Source organism: Pteropus medius, unplaced genomic scaffold, assembly GCF_902729225.1.
Source record: "Pteropus medius unplaced genomic scaffold, Ma_sr-lr_union100, whole genome shotgun sequence".
Lineage (NCBI taxonomy): Eukaryota > Metazoa > Chordata > Mammalia > Chiroptera > Pteropodidae > Pteropus > Pteropus medius.
This window is the reverse complement of record NW_024340696.1, coordinates 30,926,165-30,953,078: the sequence shown is the minus strand read 5'-3', so window position 1 is coordinate 30,953,078 and position 26,914 is coordinate 30,926,165. Positions and strand designations below refer to the sequence as shown.

At 33.7% G+C, this 26,914-nt stretch overlaps 1 protein-coding gene across 1 annotated transcript; it reads left to right on the top strand.

Moving 5' to 3' along the window:
- HDAC2 (histone deacetylase 2) lies at nucleotides 1-26,539 on the top strand. The gene is made up of 14 exons (XM_039870689.1): nucleotides 1-370; nucleotides 9,259-9,371; nucleotides 10,476-10,593; nucleotides 12,210-12,284; nucleotides 12,754-12,892; nucleotides 14,868-15,009; nucleotides 17,861-17,953; nucleotides 18,031-18,139; nucleotides 20,793-20,933; nucleotides 21,175-21,283; nucleotides 21,930-22,060; nucleotides 22,846-23,001; nucleotides 25,477-25,534; nucleotides 26,215-26,539. The coding sequence occupies exons 1-14, from the start codon at nucleotides 319-321 to the stop codon at nucleotides 26,243-26,245; spliced, it is 1,467 nt and encodes a 488-aa protein (XP_039726623.1). The 5' UTR covers nucleotides 1-318; the 3' UTR covers nucleotides 26,246-26,539.
- Nucleotides 26,540-26,914: the final 375 nt, after the last annotated feature.

Below are 26,914 nucleotides of genomic sequence, written 5' to 3'. Positions count from 1 at the left end.
TGTACCCTCCTCCTCCGTGGAAGCCACAGTGGACGCGTCCCACCTCCCCTCAGCCTCCAGAGGTGGTTTGGCCGCCCCCTCCCTCTCCCCAGTGTCGCGAGTTGGCGCCGCTGCCTTCCCCCGCTCCGCGCTCTAGGCCCCTCGGCCGGGCGATCCGAGCCTTCCCGGCATCCCCTCCTCTCCTCCCTCCGGCCTGCGCTTCCCCGCGGGACCGCCACCCCCACCGTCGCCGCAGCCCTTCGCTCTCCGCGGAGCCGCGGGGGCAGCAGCAGGAGGAGGAGGAGCCGGAGTCCAGAGGCGGCGGTGGCCGGGGATCCCATGGCGTACAGTCAGGGTGGCGGCAAGAAGAAAGTCTGCTACTACTATGATGGTGAGGGGCCAAGGAGAGTGGGCGGGCAGGGCTCGGGCGCCAGGCCCGGAGCCGCGCTGGGCTCTGAAGCCCCCGTTGCGAGTGGGCGCCGGTGTTGAGGGGTGGGAAGGAGGAGGGACCGATGTTTGGCCGCATCTTAACCCATTCTCGCCCCGCCGCCGCCAGCAGGAGCCCCTCCACAGTTAGCGGCCCCCCGGAGACTCTGCGGCGGGAGCCAGGTGGGTGCCCCACTTTTCCCTCCTGCCTGCCCCAATCCGGCAGTGCAGTGCTCCGCCTGTGGGACAGCGCCGGCCTACCCCGGCTTTGTGGTGGTTGCAAAGGGGACGGCCCTCGCTGGCATCTCTCCGCCCGCCACTCGTGGGAGCAGAGGTTTGGGGGTGCTTCGCACCCGCCTCTGGCGCCCACCCTTTCCCCCCAGATCGAAACAGCTACCTCGGCCCAGACTCCACACAAAGCCCGGCGGGCGCGAGAGCTCCGCCCCTCTAGTCCTCTTCGCTCCCCCCCATCCGCGCTGGTTCCCCTCCCCTTCGTCTCTGGCTGGTCGGAGCTTCTCCTTTCTCCGCCTCCAGCCTCACCCCGGACCCCTTGACCCCGGTCGGTGCGGCAGAGTAGGTGGGGGCCCACGTTAGGCTGGGGTCGCACACTGCTGTTTTGCGTGGGCTCCATCCCTCTCCTTTGTTCGCCGAGTTCTTTGAGCGCCACTTTCTCAACATGCAAATGAAAAGGCTTCACTTCCTCAATAAAAATTATGGTTTTGGAGCTTGAGGCATTTAGTCTTCGCGGGAAATATGACAGTGGTAGGGAATGGTGGAGCTGTTTCTGCTTTTGTTGTGTAGATCAGACTCGATGGGTCCTATCTTGCCTCTGTGAGAAGTGGTTACCACCCACTTCTTTGTTGCTCTTTGTTCGATCAGGAAATACCACCCTGCTTTGGAGGTTTAGGAGAGTATGGGCATTTGCTTGTGAAAGCTGTTTCTAGGTGGTGGGAGTCCTGGTGTAGGAAAACTTTGAGTAGTACAGAAGTACTAAATAATCAAGTGAGGTTGAGCTCACGGTGCATACCTAAGTTATAATAAAAGTCAGATTTTAATTTTCGGGATTCTTCTAATTTGGACTTTGAGCAGTAACATTAAGTCTCTGAATCCTGTTTCCTAAGCTAGCCTAAATTATACTAAATGGAGAAGTAACCTGTTTACAGTTATCACAAAGACGTTAAAATGATAAATCGTTCCTGGTAGGTCACTCTCCAGAGAAGGAATTCTAAAATTTAACAAGGAAGCTAGGCTTAACGACCTGAAAGCCCTGATTTGTCTGAAGCAGGACAAACTTTGGAAGCTGTTTCCTACATCGGTGTAGTATAAAAGCACAACATCTTAGATGTGGAAAGAACTTAGAGGACTGGGTCAGAATAAATCTTGATTTTTTAAAAATGGCCATACTGTGTCGCTTTAATTTGCAAGGATCAATGTATTAATGCCTGTTTATATAAAATAACCACCTGTGTCCTTTGCGGAAAAATCTAACATCTTAGAGAAGAAATCTAAATTGTCTGATACTTAGTAGCTAGGGCTAACAAGTAACGGTCATGTTTTAAAAAGATTTTTTGAGAGAACTCCATATATGTGTAATACAGATTGGTCTGTAATTATGCCATCATGGAGGAGTAGAGATGAGATTACATTTTAATTTTAACATCGATTATTAAAGTTTCTTAAAATTTATTCTTTAAGATTTCATGCATATTTTGGGTCACTGGCAAAACCATGGCCTTGCATACCCTGATCATATTGGAAAGCAAGTAACCATGAGTGTAAATTAATTTTTAAAACTATTGTTCCAAAGATTTAAAGATTTGTTCTTGTCAGAACCTGGGGTAAAGGAAAAAGGCTTAATAAATTAAAAAGGTTGGAGAAACCGGTGTTAGTTGCTGTTGACAGTGATAGGCTCTGATAAAGTAAGCTCTTTGAAACTTCTCACCTGGCTTGAAGTGTAGAACCAAGAGGCACACTTAAGTAGTAGTTTTATGAACCAGCTGTTGGTTCCTGGACCTATTTATGATGAGCCTTTGTTGAGAGAACAGGAGCAAGCACTGGTCCCAAGGGCAGGATGCAGGATGATAGGTACAGTGGAAGATTGGATATTTAACTCTTGTGATTGTGACTTAATTTGTACTTTATTATAGACCATTCAGCTGCTTTTACCTGATGGCCAGCAACAGGTATATAACTGAATATTTGGAAATTTATGGTTAGGTTTTGTGTCTTTGGTGTGTAGTTCTTCCTTGGCTCATTTTTAGGATGGAATTTGTAGTTGCTTTCATTTGGAACATTCTTTGAGTTGGGGGAGTAATATTTCGCAGAGTTTATTAAATCGGATAGGTATCTTTATGCCGATTATTAGTATGTGATAGTATCCTAAGCTCTGCAGTTAATTCCAAAAGCTTGCTTTTTTTTTAACCAGAAAAATTCAATTTTGTCAGCTTATGTGTAAAGGTAGCAGAAATGGTTTCTTTTTTTTTAATTGCGAAGAAAGGATGCAAGTAAAGCAGTTTTTGCACCAAAGAATTCTATGACTTGAAGGTACACTCCATGGATTGGATTGGAAATGGATAGTATCAGTAGTAATAGGGCCTGAATAATTTACTAGTTTTAATTTGTTTTAATTTATTGTTAAAGGAAGTAGCTAATTAAAAAATTTGTTGATAAGGAAGTAGAAAGAAGAAAGATAAAAAGAAATGGAGTAGCAAATTCTATAATCATAGGAATCCTACCTTTAGACTTAACTGGAAAGACCATTAGGCATATTCTTGGTGACACAGAAGATGTCTAGCTAGTAAAAGGGACCTCAAAAAACATGTATTTTTCTCTGTACACTTTATATTCTGCTGGTTCCAAGTGAACCTCCAGGCATTGATGAATGAGGTATCCTTAAACCTTTGAGGAAAAGTAAGAGTTCTTATTGCTCTTACTGTAGTTATTGACTCATGCCTCCAAAGTTTCCAAAAACATATTTCTAAAACTTGTCATCTTGTATATATTGCAAGATTACCAATAATCTGTAAAATGAAAAAGCTAGTGACTGAAATCCCTCCTGGCTTTAAAATGATGTGATTTCTGTACTTAAATGTAATTAGAAAACCAGGTTGAGGTAGACCATGATTACAATACTCAACATTTTTAATATTTTATCTAAAAATGTTAACTATTGTTTGTTTTGAATTAAACTTGAAACCATTCACATTTAGTGCCTCTTTCACCATGTATAAAATATAGTAAGATTGTATTTGCAGTTGACCTTTGAACGACATGGGCTTGAACTGCAAGAGTTCAACTTACAGGCGGATTTTTTTTTCAATGAATATACAGTTGGCACTCCACTTCCCAGGTTCCACATACATGGATTCAAAGGACAAACTGTATGCAGTGTTCTGCACCATTTTATATAAGGGACTTGAGCATCTGGGGATTTTGGTATCCACAGGAAGCTGTGGTATAGAGGGGATGTCCTGGAACCAATTCCCTGAAGATACTGAGGGAAGTTTGAGGGGAGTCAAGTTATATGTGGATTTTCAACTGTGTGGAGGTTGGTGTTCTTAACCCCTGCATTGTTCAAGGGCCAACTGTATGTACAGTTTATACAATTACTTATACATATATTGTTCAGTACTCAATTTTTTACTCCTATGATAGAGTGCATTGAAATATTTGGAGACAAGTGGTTCAGGGAAAAGCACTTAGCAGTATACAGAGATAGAATATTAAAGTTACCAAGATCATGCCTTCCAGTATGCTCCTAGTTTACTCAGGCAAATTTTAAGAATTCTACTTGGCAGCCAACTATTGACAAATTTTCTTAGATTTTTGTTTATAGCATTGGTGCCAATTTCTTTTACTAGATACAGATAGCCTTCAATACAGCTGCTTGGATTCTTAGCTGTAGTATAAATCTTTATCATCCATAAAATAAGTAATCATTTCTTTGAGGGTAAATCAGTGCTGAGTGAATTACAGCAGCAGTTCATAAATACCAATAGTCTTCAATACATATATTATTTAAACATAGTAAAATATTATTTAAACATAGTAAACCATAACTCTTAAAATTAGACTGAGATTTTTCTATACGTGGGTCTTCATCTCCCAGATATTTTTTACCACTCACTTGCTTCGAATTTTTATCTTATCAAAGAGGCTTTCCCACTATTACCTTAATCCCCATTATGCTTTTCTTACTATCACTTGTACCACGTAACTTTTGTCTTCCCACCAGGCTGTAAGCTTCATGAGGTCAGAGTCTGTTTTTCTTATGCCTATATCTCCACCATCTAAATTTTTAAAAATCACAAGTCTTTTGAATTGTTGATAAGTGATTAATACTTTATATTTTTATAGATAGAGCATTTTTATATAACATTCTCTAATTCTTAACAACCACTGAGTTGCATACAGGTAGGATAAGTGGCATTTTGTCTGTTTTACAATGAAAATAGATTTATATCCCTGTTCTCATCCACTCCTTATCCTTTTCCACATTGACTAGTTTTAATGTCCATGGAGAGGTCAATACCTGGTACCCCCTACCACCACCATTTGATGACACAGGAGTGGATCTGTTTTCACTGCTACAATAAGAAAATTTTCCTATGCTACCAAAAGGAAGTATTAGTAATTATTTCTTCCCTTTAACAAAATCTATAAATGCTTTCGTTGACAAATCCTTAAAGGAAGCAGTTGAAATTGGGGAAGAGGTAGCAATAGTAATAGTATTGAAACATTTAAAGTTCAATTACAAGGATGTTTGTACCAGCTGTAAGTCTTACTACCCTCTGTTTCAATAGCAGTAGGCCTGTACTCGTTCATTAAGTTAGTTTTGGGTTCAGAACTATCAAATGGGCATAAAGTCCCTACTGTGTGCCAGGTAGACAAAAGATTTTCAGTCTTAAGAAGGAAATAAAAGACTATGTTAGATAGGAAAAGAGGACTCTTTTGTAGGATAATTAGACAGGGTAAGTAAGGCCTGAAGGAAGAGAATGGGTCAACCATAAAAGAATTTTTCTGCGTAAGACATTGCAAACTGCACCATCCAGGCAGTTAGAAAGAACCTGGTGCACTTAACGGAAAGGAATGCAAGAGGAAGGCAAGGGGAAACCACCGAGTGCCAGGCTGCATAGTAAAGGGCCAGACCACACAAGACTGGGAAGAGATTCGGAAAGCTATTGAAGATTTTTAAGTAGAGAGATTCTTGGAAATAGAGAAAGGATGAAAAAGAGTGGTAGAATTGTAAGATTGAGAGCAAGAATTAAATGCATGTTGGTTCACATAAAATGTAATGATTACAGCTAATAGACATGGACACATTTAAGGGAGGTTTTAGTAGTAAAAGCAATAAAACTTATTGATGGATTACAAATAGAGTGGGAGCTAGGTGATGGTAGTACAGAATAAAGGATAACTGAAGTGTCTGGATTGGGCACTTTAGTGACTCATTCCTAAGAGATGAGGATTTAGGGCAGCACTCTTCTTCACAGATTTAGCCAAGCACCCAGAACGGTGCCTGGCACATGGTAGGCTCTTGATTTGTTAAATGAATGAATGGATTTGAGAAACCTTGATATTTGAAGGTCAGTGGAATGGGTATGGGTAAGAGTAGAATTCAGGAAAGTGGTACTGTAGAAATCAAGACTCCCACTGTTTTAAGGAGGAGGAGTATGTTAAAGCTGCAAGTGGACTGTAGTCTGTGGAAGACAGAATAATACAGTAGCTTTCTTTATTTATTCCTGAATCATTTTTAGTCAGTTTATCTTTAGGGATAAAAGTACATTTCACAATTCTGAAATCCAAAATGATCTGACAAATTGAGAAAAAAAATTTATAACTCCTTGGGAATCAGAAGCTTAACCTGAATTACTGTTTATGAGCTTTACTCCACTTACTGTGAATATTCACACATTTTTGCTGCAGAAATATAAAGTTTGATTATAAAATGTTGCTCAGACTCTAGGACATCACAGATGTATTATATTACATTTATAAAATCTGAAAAAAAAATCTGAGATAACATCTGCTTGCAAGGACTTTGGATAAGAGATTGTAGACCTTAGTAGCCGCTTCCAGTCTTATAGCTTGTTGAAGAGTGAGCATTTTCTAAAATTTTGCAGGTAACTAATTCTTTATGGTAATTTCTTCACATTGACAAAGTTTGTAGTGTTCCGGAAGCCACCTTGACTACTTTTTCTGGATACTTACTTTGTTGGTAAAGTAGTTTTTAATATTTCGATGAAAACCAGATAACATTTAAAGTGTCCAAATTGCATTATTTACCATTTAAATGAGATGAGTGAAAATCTATAGGTCATAAAACTAAAAGACATATTATCTTTATTAAAAAGTGGATGTCTATAAAGCAGCCATCTAGAGAATTTTAAGATATGAGATTTAAGCAGGAAAAAGTTGGAGATGGTTCCTTTATACCCCCTTACCTTTTGGAAGAATTCTTGATAAATCAAATAGCAATTATCTGTTGCTTGGCTCCCCTTTTGGACCTGTGCCACTTAGATAGTGTGCATATTCTTGGTGGGAGTAGGGCCGCTAAATTGTAGCAGAGAAACTAGTTTAAAGCTTTGTATATTAATAATTCGAGGACCCTGTTGGTGAAAAGATTACTATGATGGATTAGATAGGTAGTTTCTTACGTTCATTTTCTTTAAATTAATACAGACCCCTAAGCATTTATTAAAATACTGAATTTCGCGTATGTCCTTATCAGTACCCCCTACCATTTCTTTCTAGTGACTGTAAGTGCCATTGCTATTAAGTAACTGTTAAGAAGACCAACCTAAGTTTGAATCTAGCTCCTCTACTTGCTAGCTCTGTAATTTAGCAATATTACCTAATTTATTTGCATCTCGGCCTTCTTCACTCATTGTAAAATAGTAACAATAATAATTTCCACACGATGGGATTGTTGAAAAGATTAACAGATAATACATGCATGTGTTATGTATTATTAGGAGACACTACTCCTAGTAAGCGCTCAGTAAATGCTAATTACTGCCATCATTTTTTTAAAACACTTGAGAAATTGCAACTCTACCATCTCTTCTGTAGAGATTATTGGGGTCTTTCCCATTATTAGATTATTGGTGGCTTTTCATTAGAGTCTCAGTATGTCCATAACTATAGTATATGATCTGAAGATATGGTAGATATTAGAGACATTTCATCTTGGTAATTCTTACACAGAAGTAGGTGGAAGTTGGTAATTCTTACACAGAAGTAGGTGGAAGGTAATTCTTACACAGAAGTAGGTGTGAAGACTAGAGTTTCTTTGGTGGTGATGACAACTTAGAAATACCTTCCCTGCATTAAATTAACTTGATACATGATGCTTTGTAATTCTAGTGGACTTTACATATTTAAGAATTCTTTGAGACCAGGCTGCTTTCAAGAAACTGCCACCATTTATCGAAGAGCTTTATAATAAAAAATCCTTGCATGAAAGGTTGTTTGTTTCCTGCATTTATTGCCTCTGAATTGTGATAAATGCAGAGGAATGTCATATATCCCCATAGCCTTGCTTTACTAATCTGTGTTGTCTTAGCTTTGTTGTTGGCACCAAAATTAAGAAAAGTGGCTTTCCTTATGACCGTATATGTATGAATTATTTTCAGAAGAGAGCTTGTGTTGAAAATGAAAGGTTAAGTAGAGGTGTGATACCAACAAAATTAAGTAGTAATATTATTAGACATAGGTATATTATAAAAGTGAACATTCATCCTGGATTATTATCAAATATATGGAAGAGAAAAACAAAAGTTTTTGAGTTCTCTAAACAAACAAACTAAACAAACAAACGAAAGGTATATAAGCAGGATTTTGAAAAAGTTTTGATCCTGAAAGTGAGTAAATGGCATTCTTTATCTCTAGCTCTTAATTTATAAACTCATGTTGAAATGATTGACTTCAAGTCACTAAAGTCAGCTTGGCTGTCTTAACTAAATTTTGGAATTGCTTTTTAAAAACTATAATTAGTACTAAAAGTAATTAATAATTCAGTGAAGGCTATCGTAAAAAATCGTGCTACATTAGAAAAATAATAAATATTTAAGGAGCTTCCTTGACACTTTATTACAGAAACACCAGAGTTTTACCTGAGAGTATTACTTTTATTGAAATTTGGTAGGTAAAAATATGTGATTTTGGTGTTTATTTTAAAATAAATCTCATGCATAAATTTTAAGATATTATGGTATAAGATGTTATAAAAAGATAGGCTAGGAATTGTAACTTCAGTGATGAAGAATGAGACAAAATACCCTTATTTCCTTGAAAAATCATGAGCAAAACATATTTAGGATCCAAATTTCAGTTGCCAAAATTTCCCTTTAGATTGTGATATGGTTATAGTATGTTTTAAGCCCACTGAATACAACTATAGAGGATTTCTGGGATCCCAGTGAATCATCCAAGAAGTAATATTTGCTGTAAAATTTTAAACAAACCAGTGAAACTCAGATTTTACCTTAAGCATCTGGATGTGTCAGCAAATACTAAAAGCGGGTATTCTTTTAAGGAACAAAAACTACGTTTGTGAGTAAAGTATTTTATTTGGGCTAATCCTAATAAGAAATTTTGATAAACTGTAAATCAGAAAAGCTTTCTTGCCTTAATCTATAAATAAACAATGTATTAATGGAATTATTGGCATATAAAAGTGTGTATAAAAATATCTTGGTTTCCTAATACAGTTTGAAAGTTGCAAAATCTAAACTCATTAATATTTAAAAGCTTATTTAGGTGGTAAATGCCTTAGTGGTAAACATACATAAATTTACTAGTTTATGAAGATTCTCTCTTGTCTGTATTCATTTTGTCTCTCTTCTATTTTAGGTGATATTGGAAATTATTATTATGGACAGGGTCATCCTATGAAACCTCATAGAATCCGCATGACCCACAACTTGCTGCTAAATTACGGCTTATATAGAAAAATGGAAATATATGTGAGTATACCTTTTGGAGAATATACTAAGCACTGATTTTTTTTTTTTAATTAATTCTTTGAAAATTTATTATTCTTCTTGATGGAGGGCCATTAACAGATAAAAAGGTCTGAAAGAAAAGGGAAGCACTTTTTGTTTTGTCCTTCAGAGGAAACTGAATGTGGGAGCTGTAGCCTCTTTACCCTCTTGCTTCTGCCGTTTTATTTAACGTTTCCCCTAGGCCATATTTTTACATTTCTGGAGAACGATTCTATTTAGCATTTCTGGATAACGATTCTATTTAGCAATACTTTTGTTAATAATAATTTCTGAGTGTTATGCTGTCAAAGAGTTGATTTGGGACTGTTACAAAAGAATTATAAACATTTATTGGCATATATGGAAGGAACACTGTGGTGGTGGACAAGCAGAGTACAAAACAACATAAGATACAACTGCCTTAAATGTTTTTGTAGATAAAGGTGGAAGTATATATAAACAGATATAAGACAGACACAATTTTACCTTTTTGGAAAGAAAAGAAAGACTTGAAGCAGTTAACAGTGTTGGGACATATATCTGAATTTTGCCGGGGGAGGGGGGGATGTAAACCTTTAGAGAAAAGGAGAAGTCGTATAAGACTTTTAATCAAAAAGCCCTGTTTGTCATAAATGAAATTGAGCTCTTTGGAACAAGGATGATTAGGTTAGGCAAAGGAAAAGGAAGAGATTATGAACAAAGACATATAATAGAAAATGAGTCTCATTCTAGGAGGTCATTGAAATCCATGGATATAGAGAAGAAAGTTTATAATGGAAAAAAAATTCTGAATATGGATTTGACTTTATAGGGTTGAGCCATTTCTACTATAATAAAAGGAGCGATTCATTCTTAGTTGATTTTAGACCTGTCTAATACTTTTAAAGGAATATGAATTAGCTTTGGAATTGATTATTGTTTCCCAAAACACATTTGTGTAAATTTGGATTAGCTTTGGAATTATTTCATTCTGAAAGACCCTAATTCTGTTGAGAGGATTGTTAAGGGAAATTGTATACTTCGTGTTTGATAACTCTGATATAACCAGTTGAATTCCACAGTTCTGACCTTTATTTTTCTTCACAGAGGCCCCATAAAGCCACTGCTGAAGAAATGACAAAATATCACAGTGATGAGTACATCAAATTTCTACGTTCAATAAGACCAGATAACATGTCTGAGTATAGTAAGCAGATGCAGAGATGTACGTTTCTATGTTAAATATATATTAATATTAATAAGTATAAATGGATGTTTTTAGAAGCTTACAGTTAGAGTTATCCAAATCTAGGTGTATTTCCTGATCTAAAATAGTTTTAATTATTTATTGACTTGAAAAGTCATTGTAAAAATACCGAAGCTACTTTTTAAAAACAACCTGTCTGTTGGTCTTCCAAACTTCCAAGGGGCTGTTTGAATATTCCCCTGCTCTTTATTTTGGTCCCATGTTAACTTTGGAATAATGGATATTAGTAGGGAGACCTCACGCCCTTGCTTTAAAAAAAAAAAGAAAATGATTATACTTTGATTGGCCATGTCTTCTGTTTGTGTACTTTAAACTGGACTGTAGTACATATACTCTGTTACTATCCTTTGTTGTGATATTAATGAAGCTCTTTATTTTCTTCTACATGTTTTCTGTTATAGATAAAAAGTATCTTATTACAGACTAGTTGGTTTGAAAGTAGAATGTAAAATGTCATCCTAAAATGATTGGAACAGTATCTTTTAAAGCCTCATACTGGATTTCATTCTCATCATTATTTTTATTGATGAACTTTAGTGATGATTTTTTTTTTTAAAAGTTTCAATAATAGTAAATTAAATGTAGTTGCTAGAATTCTCATTCATAGAATTTCATATACATTTCATTTTATTCAAAAAATTGATAATATAAAATAGATATTATTTATGTCTTTTTTCAGTGGACATTCAGGCTTAGATTAAGAAGTCATGGGTAGCCCGAGGGCAAATGAGTTAACAAGATGGATTTGACACTTACATAATACTGAATCGTATTAAGATTGTAAATGCATCTGAGCTGTAAGAAACTAAAATATTCATAGCATTAATAAATTAGGGGTATATAAAGCTATTTTAAAATATGACCCTTAGTTTTAAAGGGGTTATAATTTAAGGGTAGGGAAAGACTAAGAATGGGTTATAAGTATACATCTATTTCCTTTTCATTCTCTCAGTACTCAGGAACTAAATATGTCATAATGTGTCATATATCTGTATATCTTGTTTCTTTGTGCCATAGTGCCCCTTCCTTCTATATATCTTGGCTGTTGTGAACCTAGTTTAATTCTTACTATCTTTTGAGATCAAGGTTAACCATGGGCATAGGCAACCAGCTGTTGTATCTTTTAGAACTTACTAAAATACTTTCCAAGGTTATGGATGTTCTGTGTACTTAAGGAGTTTTTTTTGTTTGTTTGTTTTTTTAAGTCATAAAGCAATTGAAATTAATTAAACTTAAAAAATTAAAAAATATCATATATTTGAGAAACGCCTAGAAAATTTAAGTCCATGTTTTAATAAAAGCAAATATCTTATATTTTGATAGCTATTGGTTTCTTATTAATAGAGCAGAGATAGTTCACAAATAATAATGGTGAAATGTTTTTTCACATGACATTTTACCTTGGATAAAATGATAAATTATATTTTTAAATTGCAAATGCTAGATTACTACTATGATGTATATGTTTTATGGCTACATCAAACAAAATAAAGTACTTGTAAGAAATATTTTTTTATAAGGAAAAGCTTTTACTAATTCACAGAATGGATTGACATTAAATCCATCTTTCACAGTTAATGTTGGAGAAGATTGTCCAGTGTTTGATGGACTCTTTGAGTTTTGTCAGCTCTCAACTGGTGGCTCGGTTGGTAAGTGTCCTGATTGAATCAGACTTAAGAAGGTGATTTAAATTTAAAATTGGTCTGTGTCCTTTAAATTTATGTTTAAAACAAAAGTTTTAGTGGTGGTAGATTTTGATAACAAAGTAGTATGTTTATAGTAGAGTACAGTTGTCATTAACCCCCCCTCATGCTTTATGATCATAATATTTGAACTTTTTTTACTTTTTAGTTGTTTACTTCCATTGCATTTTCACTTAGAGACTTTTTTTCCTCTCATCTAGCTATCATTGTATATATTCTTATTTAATCTGATCACAACTATAGGAAAATATTTAAGGAAAAACTGTTATTAGAGCCCTAGACAGTGATCTTTCTCTTTTATAATTTTAAACTCTTTGTCTTACACATGGCATGCTCTTTCCTGTCGGGCTTTTGTCTAGTTACACTAATTTTTAAAGTTAAACATTTTCAGAGTCTTTCCAATCTTGTTTCTTAGCTGGGGCTGTCAAGTTAAACAGACAACAGACTGATATGGCTGTTAACTGGGCTGGAGGATTACATCATGCTAAGAAATCCGAAGCATCAGGATTCTGTTATGTTAATGATATTGTGCTTGCCATCCTTGAATTACTAAAGTAAGTTAATTTGTATTGATATTTTTCCTGTGAAAAAGCATTTTAATTAAAACAACAAAAACCTATGTCTTTTTAATCAAGTAAACAGTAGGTTGAAAATAGTTAATGGTGAATCTTCAGTGGATTCATTACAAATCATAATAGGAAATTCAACCAATCCTTGGACCATTAAGAATGAGAACTGCACATAAAATGTCTAAAACTGCCATTAGATGCTCTTTTAAAAATATTAGAAATAGTTTGGCAATTTAGATTTGAGTTACAGTTTCAACTAATGGAATTTTATGTTCTAACATTTTGTAAATTTTAACTTTTGAAGGCAAATATTTGAAACATGTCAAAGGAAATTTGGTTTTGGTTACCTGTTGAATTAAATGAAGATTACTGCCTAGCTTCCAGGTAGAATAGGGCTCTTTGTTCTCTAAAAAGGGATATTATTATCTCTAAGTTGCTGAAAGAATTAGTTTTAAAGTTATCCTTGACTCCAGCTTGAGAGAGATCTGTAGAGGTACTTGTGAATTTGGAGTTACAAAGTTAGATATTTTTTACTACCATCAGCTGTTACATCTTAGCAGATTTCACTTCAGATTGTAGTGAATTAGTGTTTTCTCACTTTTGCCTGTAGTTATTCCATGCATACTATTTAGAGGGGCTGATTTTTCAGTCACTTAAAATTTTGATTGACTCCTCAAATGAACAACTGGGCTGTTTCAGTTGACTAATCAAGAGCTAACAAGGAAAATCACTTGTTTTTAATTCACTATTGATGTTAGTTCTTGTGTCTTCATCTAACAGCAATTCTTGCCCACGTGCTAATAGTCTTAAAACAAGTTTAGTTTAATTTCTCTGGACACATTTCTTCAACTGGTGCAGTCAAATGTGGTTTAATTGACTGTTGGTTTAACAGCTTATCGCCTTCTCAGAAACTTTTTGCTCACAGCTTTATTTTTATAAAGAAATTCTGCTATGATGAGACATTCTGTTTATTTTCTAAGGTTTCTGAATGTTGCTTTCTTAGGATTTGAGAGTATTTTATGAGTGTTGAGTCTGGTAATGTCAGTTTATATTGTATTCTTTTAACAGTTGTGGTATCATTATAAAATAAATAACTGTACTCTGCCATCTAATTCAGTAATAATCTCCATTTCACTGTGTCTTAAAAGGGTGACATTTAAAGCTCTTTTTCCTTTTGTTTTGACAAGGTTATGCACTGGTAATAAGATGTCATGGTTTATGACACATGTGACTTTTAAAATGCATTTGAGTTATAACTGCATTACTGTGATTTGTAATGCTCCAAGCAGCACTATGAAGTGATAAGAGTACCACATGTGGTTTCTGTCTCGACACCTCAGCACTGAAATTGAAGCACAAAAGAAGCCGTAGACAGTTTGTAAACAAATGAGCATGGCCATGTTTCAATAATACTTTATCTTTTGGACATAGAAATTTTAATTTCACTTAATCATCACATATCACAAGATATTCTTCTTTAGATTTTTTTTTGCAGTCATTTAAAAATGTAAAAACTATTCTTATCTCAAAGGCTATACAAGAAGAGACTATTGGCCATATTTAGTCTATAGACCATAGATTCCCGAACCCTATTTTATAATATTGAAGATTTACTAGAGAGATGTTTTAAAATAACAGTCTTAAATATGGCATAATCTTCTGTTGTTAATATATAGAAACACATACTATGTTTTTAAAGCACATTGAATAGGACATATTTCACAGAAAGAGTAAGTGAATTTTCTCCCCTCCCTTTAGATTGGACCTAAAGGGAGGATTTAAAGGTCTGAGCCTCAAACTGTAAATTCAGATGTTTGAATGGTCTCTTAGATTAGAAGTAAAGTAAGAAAGGAGAGTTAGATGCAAGCACTCATAAATAAGGTTCCTGAATCTGTGGTGGTTCATCTCATCTTAAAACCTTTAAAAAGCTTATTTACTGCCTTTTTTTTTTTTTTCCCAGATATCATCAGAGAGTCTTATATATTGATATCGATATCCATCATGGTGATGGTGTTGAAGAAGCTTTTTATACAACAGATCGTGTAATGACTGTATCATTCCATAAGTACGGGGAATACTTCCCTGGAACAGGAGACTTGAGGGTAATACTGAATTCTGTCTGAATAAATATGAGATTAACCTAGGAGGCTAGTAACCATGTACCCCGAACTAGTATTTTTCCTGAGTCATTAATTTGGAGTTCTATGCAGAATTGAGTCATTTTATAACATGTGCTTGAATTCACTTTTGTTGACTATAAGCAAAAGTTTAATGAGAAATTATATAACTTTCTTTTGCTCGGCTATTTTCTTTAGTTGAATAAATATTTTTGAAAATCCACAAAGCATGTTCAGTTTGAACCTTCAGAACCTACTTGCTGGTAGCATACGTTGTTGGTATTGACTAGAAAGATTGGTGGATTAAAATAATTGACAAAGTCTTTTTCAGATTCTTGCGCTGCCCTCCTTTTACAATTGGTCTTGATTTAATAGGTCTAAGTTTTAATCTCCTTTTTTTCTTAGGCTTATGATATTTGTAGTAGGTACCTTTTGAAGAGAGAAAGAATACCATAGCTTATCCCTGCCTGCCTATTACATTAATTAAGTGCCTTTATTTCTATTTCTGTTATCTTTTTCCGTTTGATGCTTTGTATTTTATAAATGTAAACAGCACTGGTCAAATCCTGTTTCTACAAATTTCTTGAAGTTTTTTTGCTTCACTAGAGGGAATTTTTTGTTTTTGTTTTGAACAAAGCACATGCATATTGAAGTTTAGAAATTTAAATGGCTGTTTTTAATTTAGCTTGGATTATATTAGAGATTTCTCTTAGCATGGCATTCAATATTAGTTCTAAGCTATTTTGCTAAGATTATTTTTCAAATCTGTAGTATGTTGTATAGTTTATTTAGCAACCAAAAGTTTAGTGGCCTTATTTTTCAGATGCGACATTTCTTTATTTGACCATAAGGTGATCCTCTTCCAATAATAGTTATGACAGCGAAATCGTTATTTATAAATGGGTAGGAGGTCAGTTGTTTAATTTATTTCAGTTTAAATTATGTGGCTTTTAAAATTGCAAATTTATATTTTCAGGTCATTTCCAGTTAGCTTCTTTGATGTCTTTCCCCACTCGGTATTATCTTAAATACTGATGGTTCTCAAAGTATGGTCATTAAATTAGTAAAGTCATCATCAGCCTGGAACTTGTTAGAAGCACATATTCTCAGGCCCATAAACTCTGAGTTATTCTGCACCCTGAAGTTCAAGAACTACAGCTTTAAACCAGTAGAATTCATTTGTCTGTAATCATTGTACCCCAGTGAAAATTAATCAAAAGCTTTCCCAGCTGTAAGCATAAGAAAGGATTGTTGTATAATCCTGATTAATCTTAGAAATATCAATGGAAGTCTCTCGATTTCTGATAGTATTCTTATGATTGTTTGAAGTTGTTGGAAAATATTGGAGAACACGTGTTTTAAAAAGATTGGAGAATGACTCAACATCTCTTCCTCACTAAGATTTTATACTACTATATGAAATGTCATCTTATTTTTTTTTCCTTTTTTCCTATCTATATGATATTATATAGATATTGCCTAATTTTGGAAGGAAATTATTATATGTGTAGTCGTATCTGAACTTTTGTGAAATTTGTGTATATGTTTGGATACTTTTCCTTTTCTACCTGGCAATTCATTCTAAATCAGAAAAGAAGGCTGCTCTGAACTTAGACCATTGTTAAAACGCTGCTTGCATGTATTAAGTAGTCTAGGTGGAAGGGAAAAAAAGCTATGATAAGGTAGCAGTTGTGGAGTAAGAAATGAAAGGGATAAAGCTTGGTCCAATAAGGGCAGCAACTTTGAGTTGCCAGCATAGAGTGGTAAAAGTGTGTATCAACTTTCTGTTCTTAGTGTCAGTGTGTATTCCAACTTTGTTTTTAGTTTATCCAGATTTATGTAGTTTGTATTTAGTTATATATAAAAACTTAGGTTACTTTAAGAAAAATTGTGAGGTATAATTCCACTTGCTTTTTTTAAATCAAAAATCAAGTTATAATAATTCTAATATTGAAAGGTAAGCTGTGCTGTCTAAAAAATTAATTCAAGCTAGGATTCCATGAGGGAAAAGGGAAGAGTTTGTACAAGCATTAATAATCTTAAAGATTCATATTTATTGAGACATTGTAATTTAAAACACATAAGCATCAGTTACCCCTAATCCTTTGGTGTTGTAATCAAAGCACTCTTTGTAGAAACGTCTGTCCCATCTCTTCTAGGAATATATACATATACATGTGTGTATCCTCAGTGAGTGATGAGTGTGTGTGTGTGTGTGTGTGTCTGGAATCCAGCCCTCAACTTCTCTCCTTTGCTACTTTTGGGAGGTGTAGTACATGCCTAGAGTGGTACTTACTCAACAAGTAGGAACAAAATTTATTTCAAGCCCATTTAAAGAACAGGTTACAGTGCTTTAGTCTGAAGCTTTAAAAGAACTTACTAGAATTAAATGAACTTTTAATAAGTTCAAGAAAGTCTTGGCTTTTCTTTCAGTACAAGTAAACTCATGCCATATTGTAAGCCACAAGAAGGACTCTGCATTACAGAGACAATTGTCTAGGAGTCTTTGGCTCAGAATATGTTTCCTACAACTTTACTCTTAAAATTGTCTTTTATATTCTGCTTATGATGAATTTCTTGGGTTATGTAATGTTTAACTTCATATTACCTTTAATTGTTTATTAAAATAATCATTACAGATTAATTGGAACTATTTCTTTTCAGCTTTGTAAATAGTCCATATATGTTAAAATATGCACTGATTCTGTATTTCTTTCTCAACTTACATGGTAAACTCAAAATTGGTTCTTGTTACCTGGTCTTTTAATCTTTTAAAAATATTTTAACAAATATGTCATGAAATATTCTCTAAGATCTATTTAACTCTGTATTTTAGGATATTGGTGCAGGAAAAGGCAAATACTACGCTGTCAATTTTCCTATGAGAGATGGTATAGATGATGAGTCTTATGGGCAGATATTTAAGCCTGTAAGTATTAATATTTTTTAAATCAATAAATTCTAAAATGTTCTTTGAGATAATAACATTTGTTATCTTATACATAGATTATCTCAAAAGTGATGGAGATGTATCAACCTAGTGCTGTAGTGTTACAGTGTGGTGCAGACTCACTCTCTGGTGATAGACTTGGTTGCTTTAATCTGACAGTCAAAGGTAAGCAATTTTAAAGAGTGCTATTCTCAGAAAACCATGTATATATGTATTTGGAATTGACATGTATTAACTACAATTAATCTTGTTTTGGTAAGGTCTTGTTTGTTTTGTCAAGTTTACATATACATTCATACGTGATTAGTTTTATAAGGCTTGTCACATTCCCAACAAGGGCAACTATTTTCATTGTTTGGTTGATTTTTTTAAGTGTGTTTATCTTCCCCAAATAACGTACTAACTTTGTTACTTTTAATTTTTCATTTTGGCCTTGTATATTCACTTCCCATTGTGAAAGAAGAGGAATTTAGCTCTCTTTCACCAGTTTATCTCCAATGCATGCGTACACTCTAATACCTCCATTTTTACAATTTAAATCTGATGTCTGTCCCAGAATTTCGTATGTGATATTCAGTCTTTATAGCATCATGAACAACATTAAAGTACGTTTCAGCTTACCCAGTGTGTTGTATAACTTGTTCTTCCTGTCTAAGTTTTCCATTTACCTAGTTTTCTCTTTATGTATTTCTAAAGAACCAGTGTCTCTATAGCTTCGTTATGTTCAGGTACATCCAGTAATCTGTCTGTTTTACCTTATTGAAAACCAGACTTCTGACTTGGTCCTGTTTGGATGAGTACCCTCTATCGACCTTCTAGAACATAGAGCTTACTCTGCTTCTCTGTTGTATTGGCTTCCCAATTGCCGTTTCCTGTGTCTTTTTCTTAATTTTGTCTCTTTTGGTAAAGCACATTTTCAAGTAGCTTCCTGAGAAAATGAGTGTGAGAGATTGAGTGCTGCACTGAATACTTAAATTTGATAAATGTTAAAATAAACATAAGCTAGAAGCCCAGACCAAAGTAAAAAATCACCACTATGAAATGAACTAGGGGATAAAAATAAATTTAAAATTATATTTAATAAGTTCTTAAAAATGTATTATATGTGGATCAGAGTAGTGATTTATCATGAATATTGTACATGATTTTTGGAGTTGTTTTCCTTGTAATTTTTAGGTAGCACGTTGATCTGCTTTGAATTATCCCATAGACATAAAGAATTCTCCAATAGAACTTTTTCCAGAAAGACTGTTGGCCTAAATAGAATTAAATAACTAAATATAGATATTAAAGGCTATTTTATTTAATGTTATAATTACTACTATATTAAGACAGCATTAGAATTATGGTATAATTTTATTATTCCGCTTTTATTAAGTTGAACCATATGAAATTAATTGCCTCTTTTAATAGCTCGACAATGGCCAAATAGCAGTTTCATATTGTTGAATTACATATGTTGATAATCATCAATTTCCTCCTATGATAATAAATCTTAATTATATTTTGACTGATAGAATTTCAGTTATATAAAACATAAGGATATTTGTAATTCCAAATCTTAAACTTGATTGTAAGCTTTCTCCACTGCCATGTTCTTGTCAGATCTCTCTGGTCTGTTGAAGTCAGTTACCTCTTGTTCATTTCCTTCCTGCCCTCATTTATATTGTTACTGCTGTGTTCTATCTTATTCTTCATTTTTATAGATTTTAGCCTTTTAAAAAATCCCCATGTAGTCATTTTTATTAGGTTTTGAGATGTAGGAAAAGTAAATTTGTTTAACCAACTGTCTTAGAAGTCTGTAAGTTAACTTCTTGTTTTGCTTTTAAAAACTCCTAAATGGTTTTTTTCTATAAGAAAGTCACGTTCTTCTTGTAGCATTAATAAAAATTGGGTCGTGAATCATACAGTGCAACTATTGAACAATAAATGAAAATACGATATACAATTACATTTAAAAAATCACTATTAAAAATTAACTCAGAGGGAATTGGAAAGAAATATTAAAAATAACTGGATGATGGAGTTTTAGGTATTTTTTTCTTTGTACTTTTTGAGTTTTCCAAATATTCTTTAACAAGCATGGATTTTTTTCTATAATTTCTTTTCTTTCTTTAAAGATTGACTTATGTGCCTGAATGATAACATTCTAAGAAGTAACTGGTAACTTGTAATTTTTTATTGAGTTATGAAATTTAGCCAAAGCAAAACTACTTTTTATATTAGGTTTACTTTGTATTCAAATTTCTACATGTAGAAATTCGTCAAAGTTGTTTTTAATAGTAATAGATACTGATTTTATAATCTAAGAAAGTTATTCGTAATATCATTACCTAAAGATAACCTGTAGTTAAACTTTGTCACGTAGTTTTCCATGCTATTTCTGTACATGTCTATAGGGACAGGCAGTGACAAAAAATTGATTTAGATTATGCATAATTTTACATTGTTACCTTCCCCCCATGAAACTTCATTTGAACATAACATCTTCATATAACATCTTTCTAGCTAATAAAAATGTGTTATATTAATATTTCATTCTTAATATAGTTGTATATTTGTCTTTTCTATCAGGGACACTTGGCTGATGAAATCGCTGGTTATCTCTTACCTGTGTTTTGTATATCATTGTGTGAAAGATATTTTATAAAAAGTTTTAGACTAGAAATTTCTTGAAATTTTTACATATTATTTGGTTTTAAAATATTTAGAAAGCCATTTTAGTTGAGTAAAATTTTGTTTGTGTTTATTTTTAAAAAATTTATTTTCAAACTGTTGCAATGCAGACTTATTATTACCCAAATCACCTTTGTCTTAGGTCATGCTAAATGTGTAGAAGTTGTAAAAACTTTCAATTTACCATTGCTGATGCTTGGAGGAGGTGGATACACAATCCGTAATGTTGCTCGATGTTGGACATATGAGACTGCAGTTGCCCTTGATTGTGAGATTCCCAATGGTAAGTGTTTTTATTATGATCTCTTTTTTTGGATAAGTCGTCATTATGTAGAAATAGATGGATCGATGATTACAATCCAAAACCATGTAAATAGAAGAACAGTCAATTAATGAATTCACTGTGTGTTCACTTTTAAACATTTTCTTTAGAAATATTTCTCACTTGAATCTGGATTTTGGGGCATGGATTTGTGTGAAAACTGAACTTTTAATATGTAACTTTATTTCATTGTTTTTAACAGAATTGCCATATAATGATTACTTTGAGTATTTTGGACCAGACTTCAAATTGCATATTAGTCCTTCAAACATGACAAACCAGAACACTCCAGAATACATGGAAAAGATAAAGTAAGATATCATTGAATTGATTTGATAAACATTTCATCTTAATACAGCTTTAGGAACCTTTAGAAGGCCAAGTTCACTAGGTCATTTTAGCCCTGTACATAAGATATTTCCTTTGTCTTTTTCAAAAGCATTGAAACCTTAAGAGTATTGATTTTTTTAAGACTATAGAAAATACATGGGCTTTATGGCTCAAAAATATTAACATTTTCTATCAGTTAAATTCAGTTTTTAAATTGCAGGGGGCACTATAAATTTTACACTTCGTTGTTTTACATGAAAGTGAAATGTATTTTCATTAAAACTTTTTAATAAAGCTTTGTCTCCAAGAACGAAGTGCTTAGAGAGACAGTGTAGTACACTGACCTGAGTTTCTGCCATCTCTCTACCACGCACTAGCTTTGTGACATTTGGCAAGTTAATTTGCCTTTCTGCTTATATTTCTTTATCAATGAAATGGTACCTACATTGTAAAGTTTGAGGATTAAATGAGTTAATAATTTGTAAAGTAATAGTGCTCAGTACATTTTACTTTAATTCATAGTTTAAACTAGATAAAGGAAATTTTTTGCCTAACGCTTCCCCTTATATTTAAAAGGAACTTGAAAGAAAATGAGTTTTGTCTAATAACTTTGCATATGTCATTTAGACAGCGTTTATTTGAAAATTTACGCATGTTACCTCATGCACCTGGTGTCCAAATGCAAGCTATTCCAGAAGATGCTGTTCATGAAGATAGTGGAGATGAAGACGGAGAAGATCCAGACAAGAGAATTTCTAGTAAGATAGTGTCTTGATGTATATTCCGTTAGTTTTTTCTGATTTATTAAAATAACTGAATCTTACAAACTGAAGATTTTAGTTGCCCAAGAACTTCACAATGGGTCATGTTTCATGAGCACATTATTACTTTTGTCTCCTTTTTCCATTTTTAATCTTACATAGATTTAACTTCCTTATGTCTCAAAGCTTGATTGGAGCGTCAGCAATTTCCATTTATATGACTACATATATGATCGGCAGTTTCCACAAATTTAACCGCTTATGTATATTTGGGAATAAATTGGAAAATAACCCATTTATTTAAAGTAGAGTATGTTACGTAACCTGAAACATCTTCCTTTTGATTCTATAGCCTCTTATTCCACTTAATTTAATTTACTAGATCTATAGCATAATGGTATGTCATAGTATAGACATTCTAATATACTTGGTATTAATAGTGTTTTTAATTTTGTCTACTTCCTCTCTCAGCTCTGAAATAAAAGTTTACTTTTTAGATAAAGACATCATCCCCACCTCCTATTAGAAAAAGTTTTTTCCCTCCAAAGTTCCTTTTAGGAGATCCCCAAATGTTTCTCATGTTTCTTTGAATTATTGCTAGATCAGAGCTAAATTTTCATATTTAGCAAGCTATGCATTTTGTTCTAACCTTAAATTTTTAAGTATGTCATCCTATCCCTTTAATTGTAGTGACTGGTTAGTGCATTTGTACAAGAGTACACTAACAATTATAAAACCTATGACTACTTTTGTCAAAACATTAAAATTTTTATATAAATCAGTTCGAGCATCTGACAAACGGATAGCTTGTGATGAAGAATTCTCAGATTCAGAGGATGAAGGAGAAGGAGGTCGTAGAAATGTGGCTGATCATAAGAAAGGAGCAAAGAAAGCTAGAATTGAGGAAGACAAGAAAGAAACAGAGGACAAAAAAGCAGGTAAGATTTATTTTTTTGGTAAATGGTTTTTAAATTGTAAGTTTTTAGAAGTGAACTGTACTGCGGTTAGTAGATTCTGAAGTTAATAATACAAGTATTGGAGGAGTGGGTACGTTAGATAGGTGACTTTTTTTTCCATGTAGGTGGTGCTTAGCTTTTAACTATGTTTTATTCAGAGCTCTTCAACTGTGATTTGTCACATTAGTCACATTTGTTTTATAATATAGGAAACCTTATTACCTTCTCAATTTAACATAGCCAACATTGCAGTATGATACAGTTTGGGTAAGAGAAGACAGTGGTTATAGATTCATTTATAGTCTGAGCAGAGCTGAAATTAAAGGTAATTTTTAACTTCCTAAAGTTTATTTGCTAGGAATAAAATATAAACGAAGAATTAGATTATCCTTGGACCAGTCTAACCATTTTGAAAAAGCTCAGAGAGTAGACTTTCTTCAAAAATTGTTTCAAGTAAACATAAAAACTGAAGAAAGATAGGAAGTGATTTGGGAACTGGCTTGGGGAGGAGATAATACTTTCTTATGTCTTTAAAAATGCTATGTCAGCTTGTATATTGAGAAAATAGATGCTTTAGGGCATTGAATTTGCTACAGGAACCTGTTATCTTTATCTGAGTTCCCAGAGCACTTACATATACATACCTTAGTCATTTTATTTAACACATCATAATATAGCACCTTATAGGATTTTACATAATCTTCCTGCTAGATGGAGCTGCTCATGGCTAGGGAATGCAGTATCTTAAATATCTGTATTCTCAACACTTTGTGCATTTCCTGATAGGTACCTAATAGCCATATACAAGTAATGGTGATGAGCGTAAGTTTAGTTGGCCAGTTAATTTTGACCCTGTAGCATGTGGAAAACTAATTGAGAGATACTAGTCCAGCATCTTTTTCCTATATCTATTAACATTGAAATTATGTGAGTAAGCTGGCTCTTGGGTTCTTTTTTCTTTTTACTAGAGTTAGGAATCCATAGCATATCTTGACGCATCTAGTTCTGTTCTTTTACTCGAGGATCCACTTCTCTATAGGCTACCATTCTCTACCATTTTCTAATTTTAACTTCCCAATGTATTATATTACAATGATGGCTCCAGTCTGTTCTTACGTACTGATCAACATCCAGAAATTCTTTCTATGATTAAGGTAAGGAGGACTCAGGCTTTAGCTATAGGATATTTGTAGTGTTTTTCTTGCTTCTCACTTAGTAGTATCTTCCTGTCTGTCCTTGTTTGGTGTTTCTTCTCATTTTCAAATCTTTCTTTGCTTTTTCTTCGCTTTTTCTTCCAAACAGGAAAGTGTAGGTTAGTATGTTAGTTGTCTTATATTGCTGTTTTAGCTAAAAATTCATGTGCCTTTTGATCTGGCTTAATAGCCTGGTGGTAGATTAATCTCACAGTTTTTAGCTCAGTACTTGTGTAACTGATATTGATACTTTTAAAAAGCTTTTTTATTTAGTGATAAGATTCTTTTCATAGGGCCTTGAAACTTAAAATCCCTAGGCCTACAGATGAAAGAAATATTACCATAGAAAACTTTTTATAAAATCTATATAGTTTAAAATCTAAAGTTAGAGCCATTCCTTTTTCTTTCCCAATCCTATTTTCATACTTAAGTTTACATATCTAAAATTAAGCCAGAAGTCAAAACAAATCTCATGATATCCATGTTGTCGCATGTTTGTATTATAGCCTGAAATGTCTATATAGAATACTTAACAACAGTATTTATAATTCACTATATCTTTATTATTAGGTCATTGCCTCACAACTTTGGTTCATTTGCTTAAGGAAAATGTTGAGCACATTTGGGCAAATTTGTTTTAGCAATCTTGAATTTATAGTGTTATTCCTATTTCACTAACTTTTATTAAAATATTAAAGTTTCATTATTTATAATAAGGGTTAAAAGTTAATGGTATAAACAATAGGATTTATCCTGCTGTGTCTCTTGGCTCATCTTATCTAATTCTCCAACTCTTCTAACAAAACTCCAGCCACATTGGTTTTTCAGTTCTTCCTACCTACCTGCTAATTCCCTTTTGCCTCAGAGTCCCTTTATGTTTTTCCTCTGCTCATGATATTTCTCCTCTTTTCTACCCAAAAGCTATTCATTCTTCAGGACACCTTTCAAATGCCACTTCTTTGTGATAGCCTTCCCTAATCTCCCAGTGCTGTGGTCATGTCTGCGAGCTTAACTTCACAGCCCATATTTCAGCTGTAATACTGTGATCCCAAAGAAGCAAAACTTCCAAAAGGACAAGGACTATCTGTGTTGTTGACACCATGAACCTCTGTCAGTTTGCACAGTACCTAATATAAATCTTATTGTTAATGAATTCATAAATAGTAAGATTGTATATGACAGCTTTTTTATATTTTAAGTAAGGTATATTTTTAAATGTTTTATTTCAAAATAGGTTTTAATCTCTTCTAATTTTTGGTTTTAGATGTTAAAGAGGAAGATAAATCCAAGGATAATAGTGGAGAAAAAACAGATACCAAAGGGTAAATTACATTCCTTATCTAGTAATATTTATATACTATAAAAATAAACACATTTACTTGGAGGGTATGTATTCTTTTGAGAAGTACTGGACTGAACCTGCGAATATCAATAAGTTGTATAAGATGCTTTGAATTTTATTCTGTATTGATGCAGCTTATGCCATCTTAACCATCAGTTTATATGTCATCTCTTTGGCAGCTCGTCATTTATGTAGTTTACTTTAAAATCACAAAGACTAATAATAAGTATCGTAACAATATAAATCAATTTGTATTCTTTTATGTAATTTGAGACCTTTTTGCTATTAATTTTTATATAGGCACTCATGATCTTTCACCTTGCTCTTATTTCTGTATACATGATATTTTACTGTTGTTAGATGAGTAAATATAAGAAACACTAGGCTAGTGTAACACAGTTAAAAAACTGTTATTGAGGTTTTTATTGTCAGAGAGCATTTAAATACTTGACCACACATAATTTTGTTCTAGCCTTTATAGGATAACTTGGAAAAGATTATAAGACCACTAGAAAGATTAAGGCAGTCATTACTCCAGAAATACTCACGGCATCATTAGCTCACATAGATCTTGGCATGAGCCTGCAGGACTTGATCAATAGATCAGTGCATTTAAACTGAAATTGTGCCATTTTTAATATGTCATATTTCTTTTTATAGAGCCAAATCAGAACAGCTCAGCAACCCTTGAATTTGCAAGTCTCACCAATTTCAGAACACACAAAAAAATAAGAAAATGTTGGAAAGAAAAAAAAATTTTTTTTTTTTGAAGACTTCTGGCTTCATTTTATACTACTTTGGCATGGACTGTATTTATTTTCAAAATGGCTTTTTTGTTTTTGTTTTTCTTGGCAAGTTCTATTGTGAGTGTTCTAATTATGAAGCAAAATTTTTCTCCACCATGCTTTATGTGATAGTATTTAAAATTGATGTGAGTTATTATGTCAAAAAACTGATCTATTAAAGAAGCAATTGGCCTTTCTGAGCTGATTTTTCCATCTTTTGTAATTATCTTTATTAAAAAATTGTACTTGGATTGTCTTTTGTCTATTTATTATATCAGAAAATCTTTCTAGAGGGTATAATGGCATCATTTCTGTAGAATTAGAATACACAAGAGGTAAAAGATACCGTTTACATCTTCAAAGACATGTATTGTTTCTTTAGGAAAGAATAATAATCATTATTTTTAATGCAATAGGAGTTATACCATATTGTCGTCCTCTATAGGTTAGCCAGTCAGTATAGGTAAAGATTGATGTTATAATCATTTATCTCTGAAATTAGTAGCACAGACTATACAGTTGAGATACAGGAATTAGCTTTGGGCTGAACCAGAGATTCCCCAAAATTGGAAATG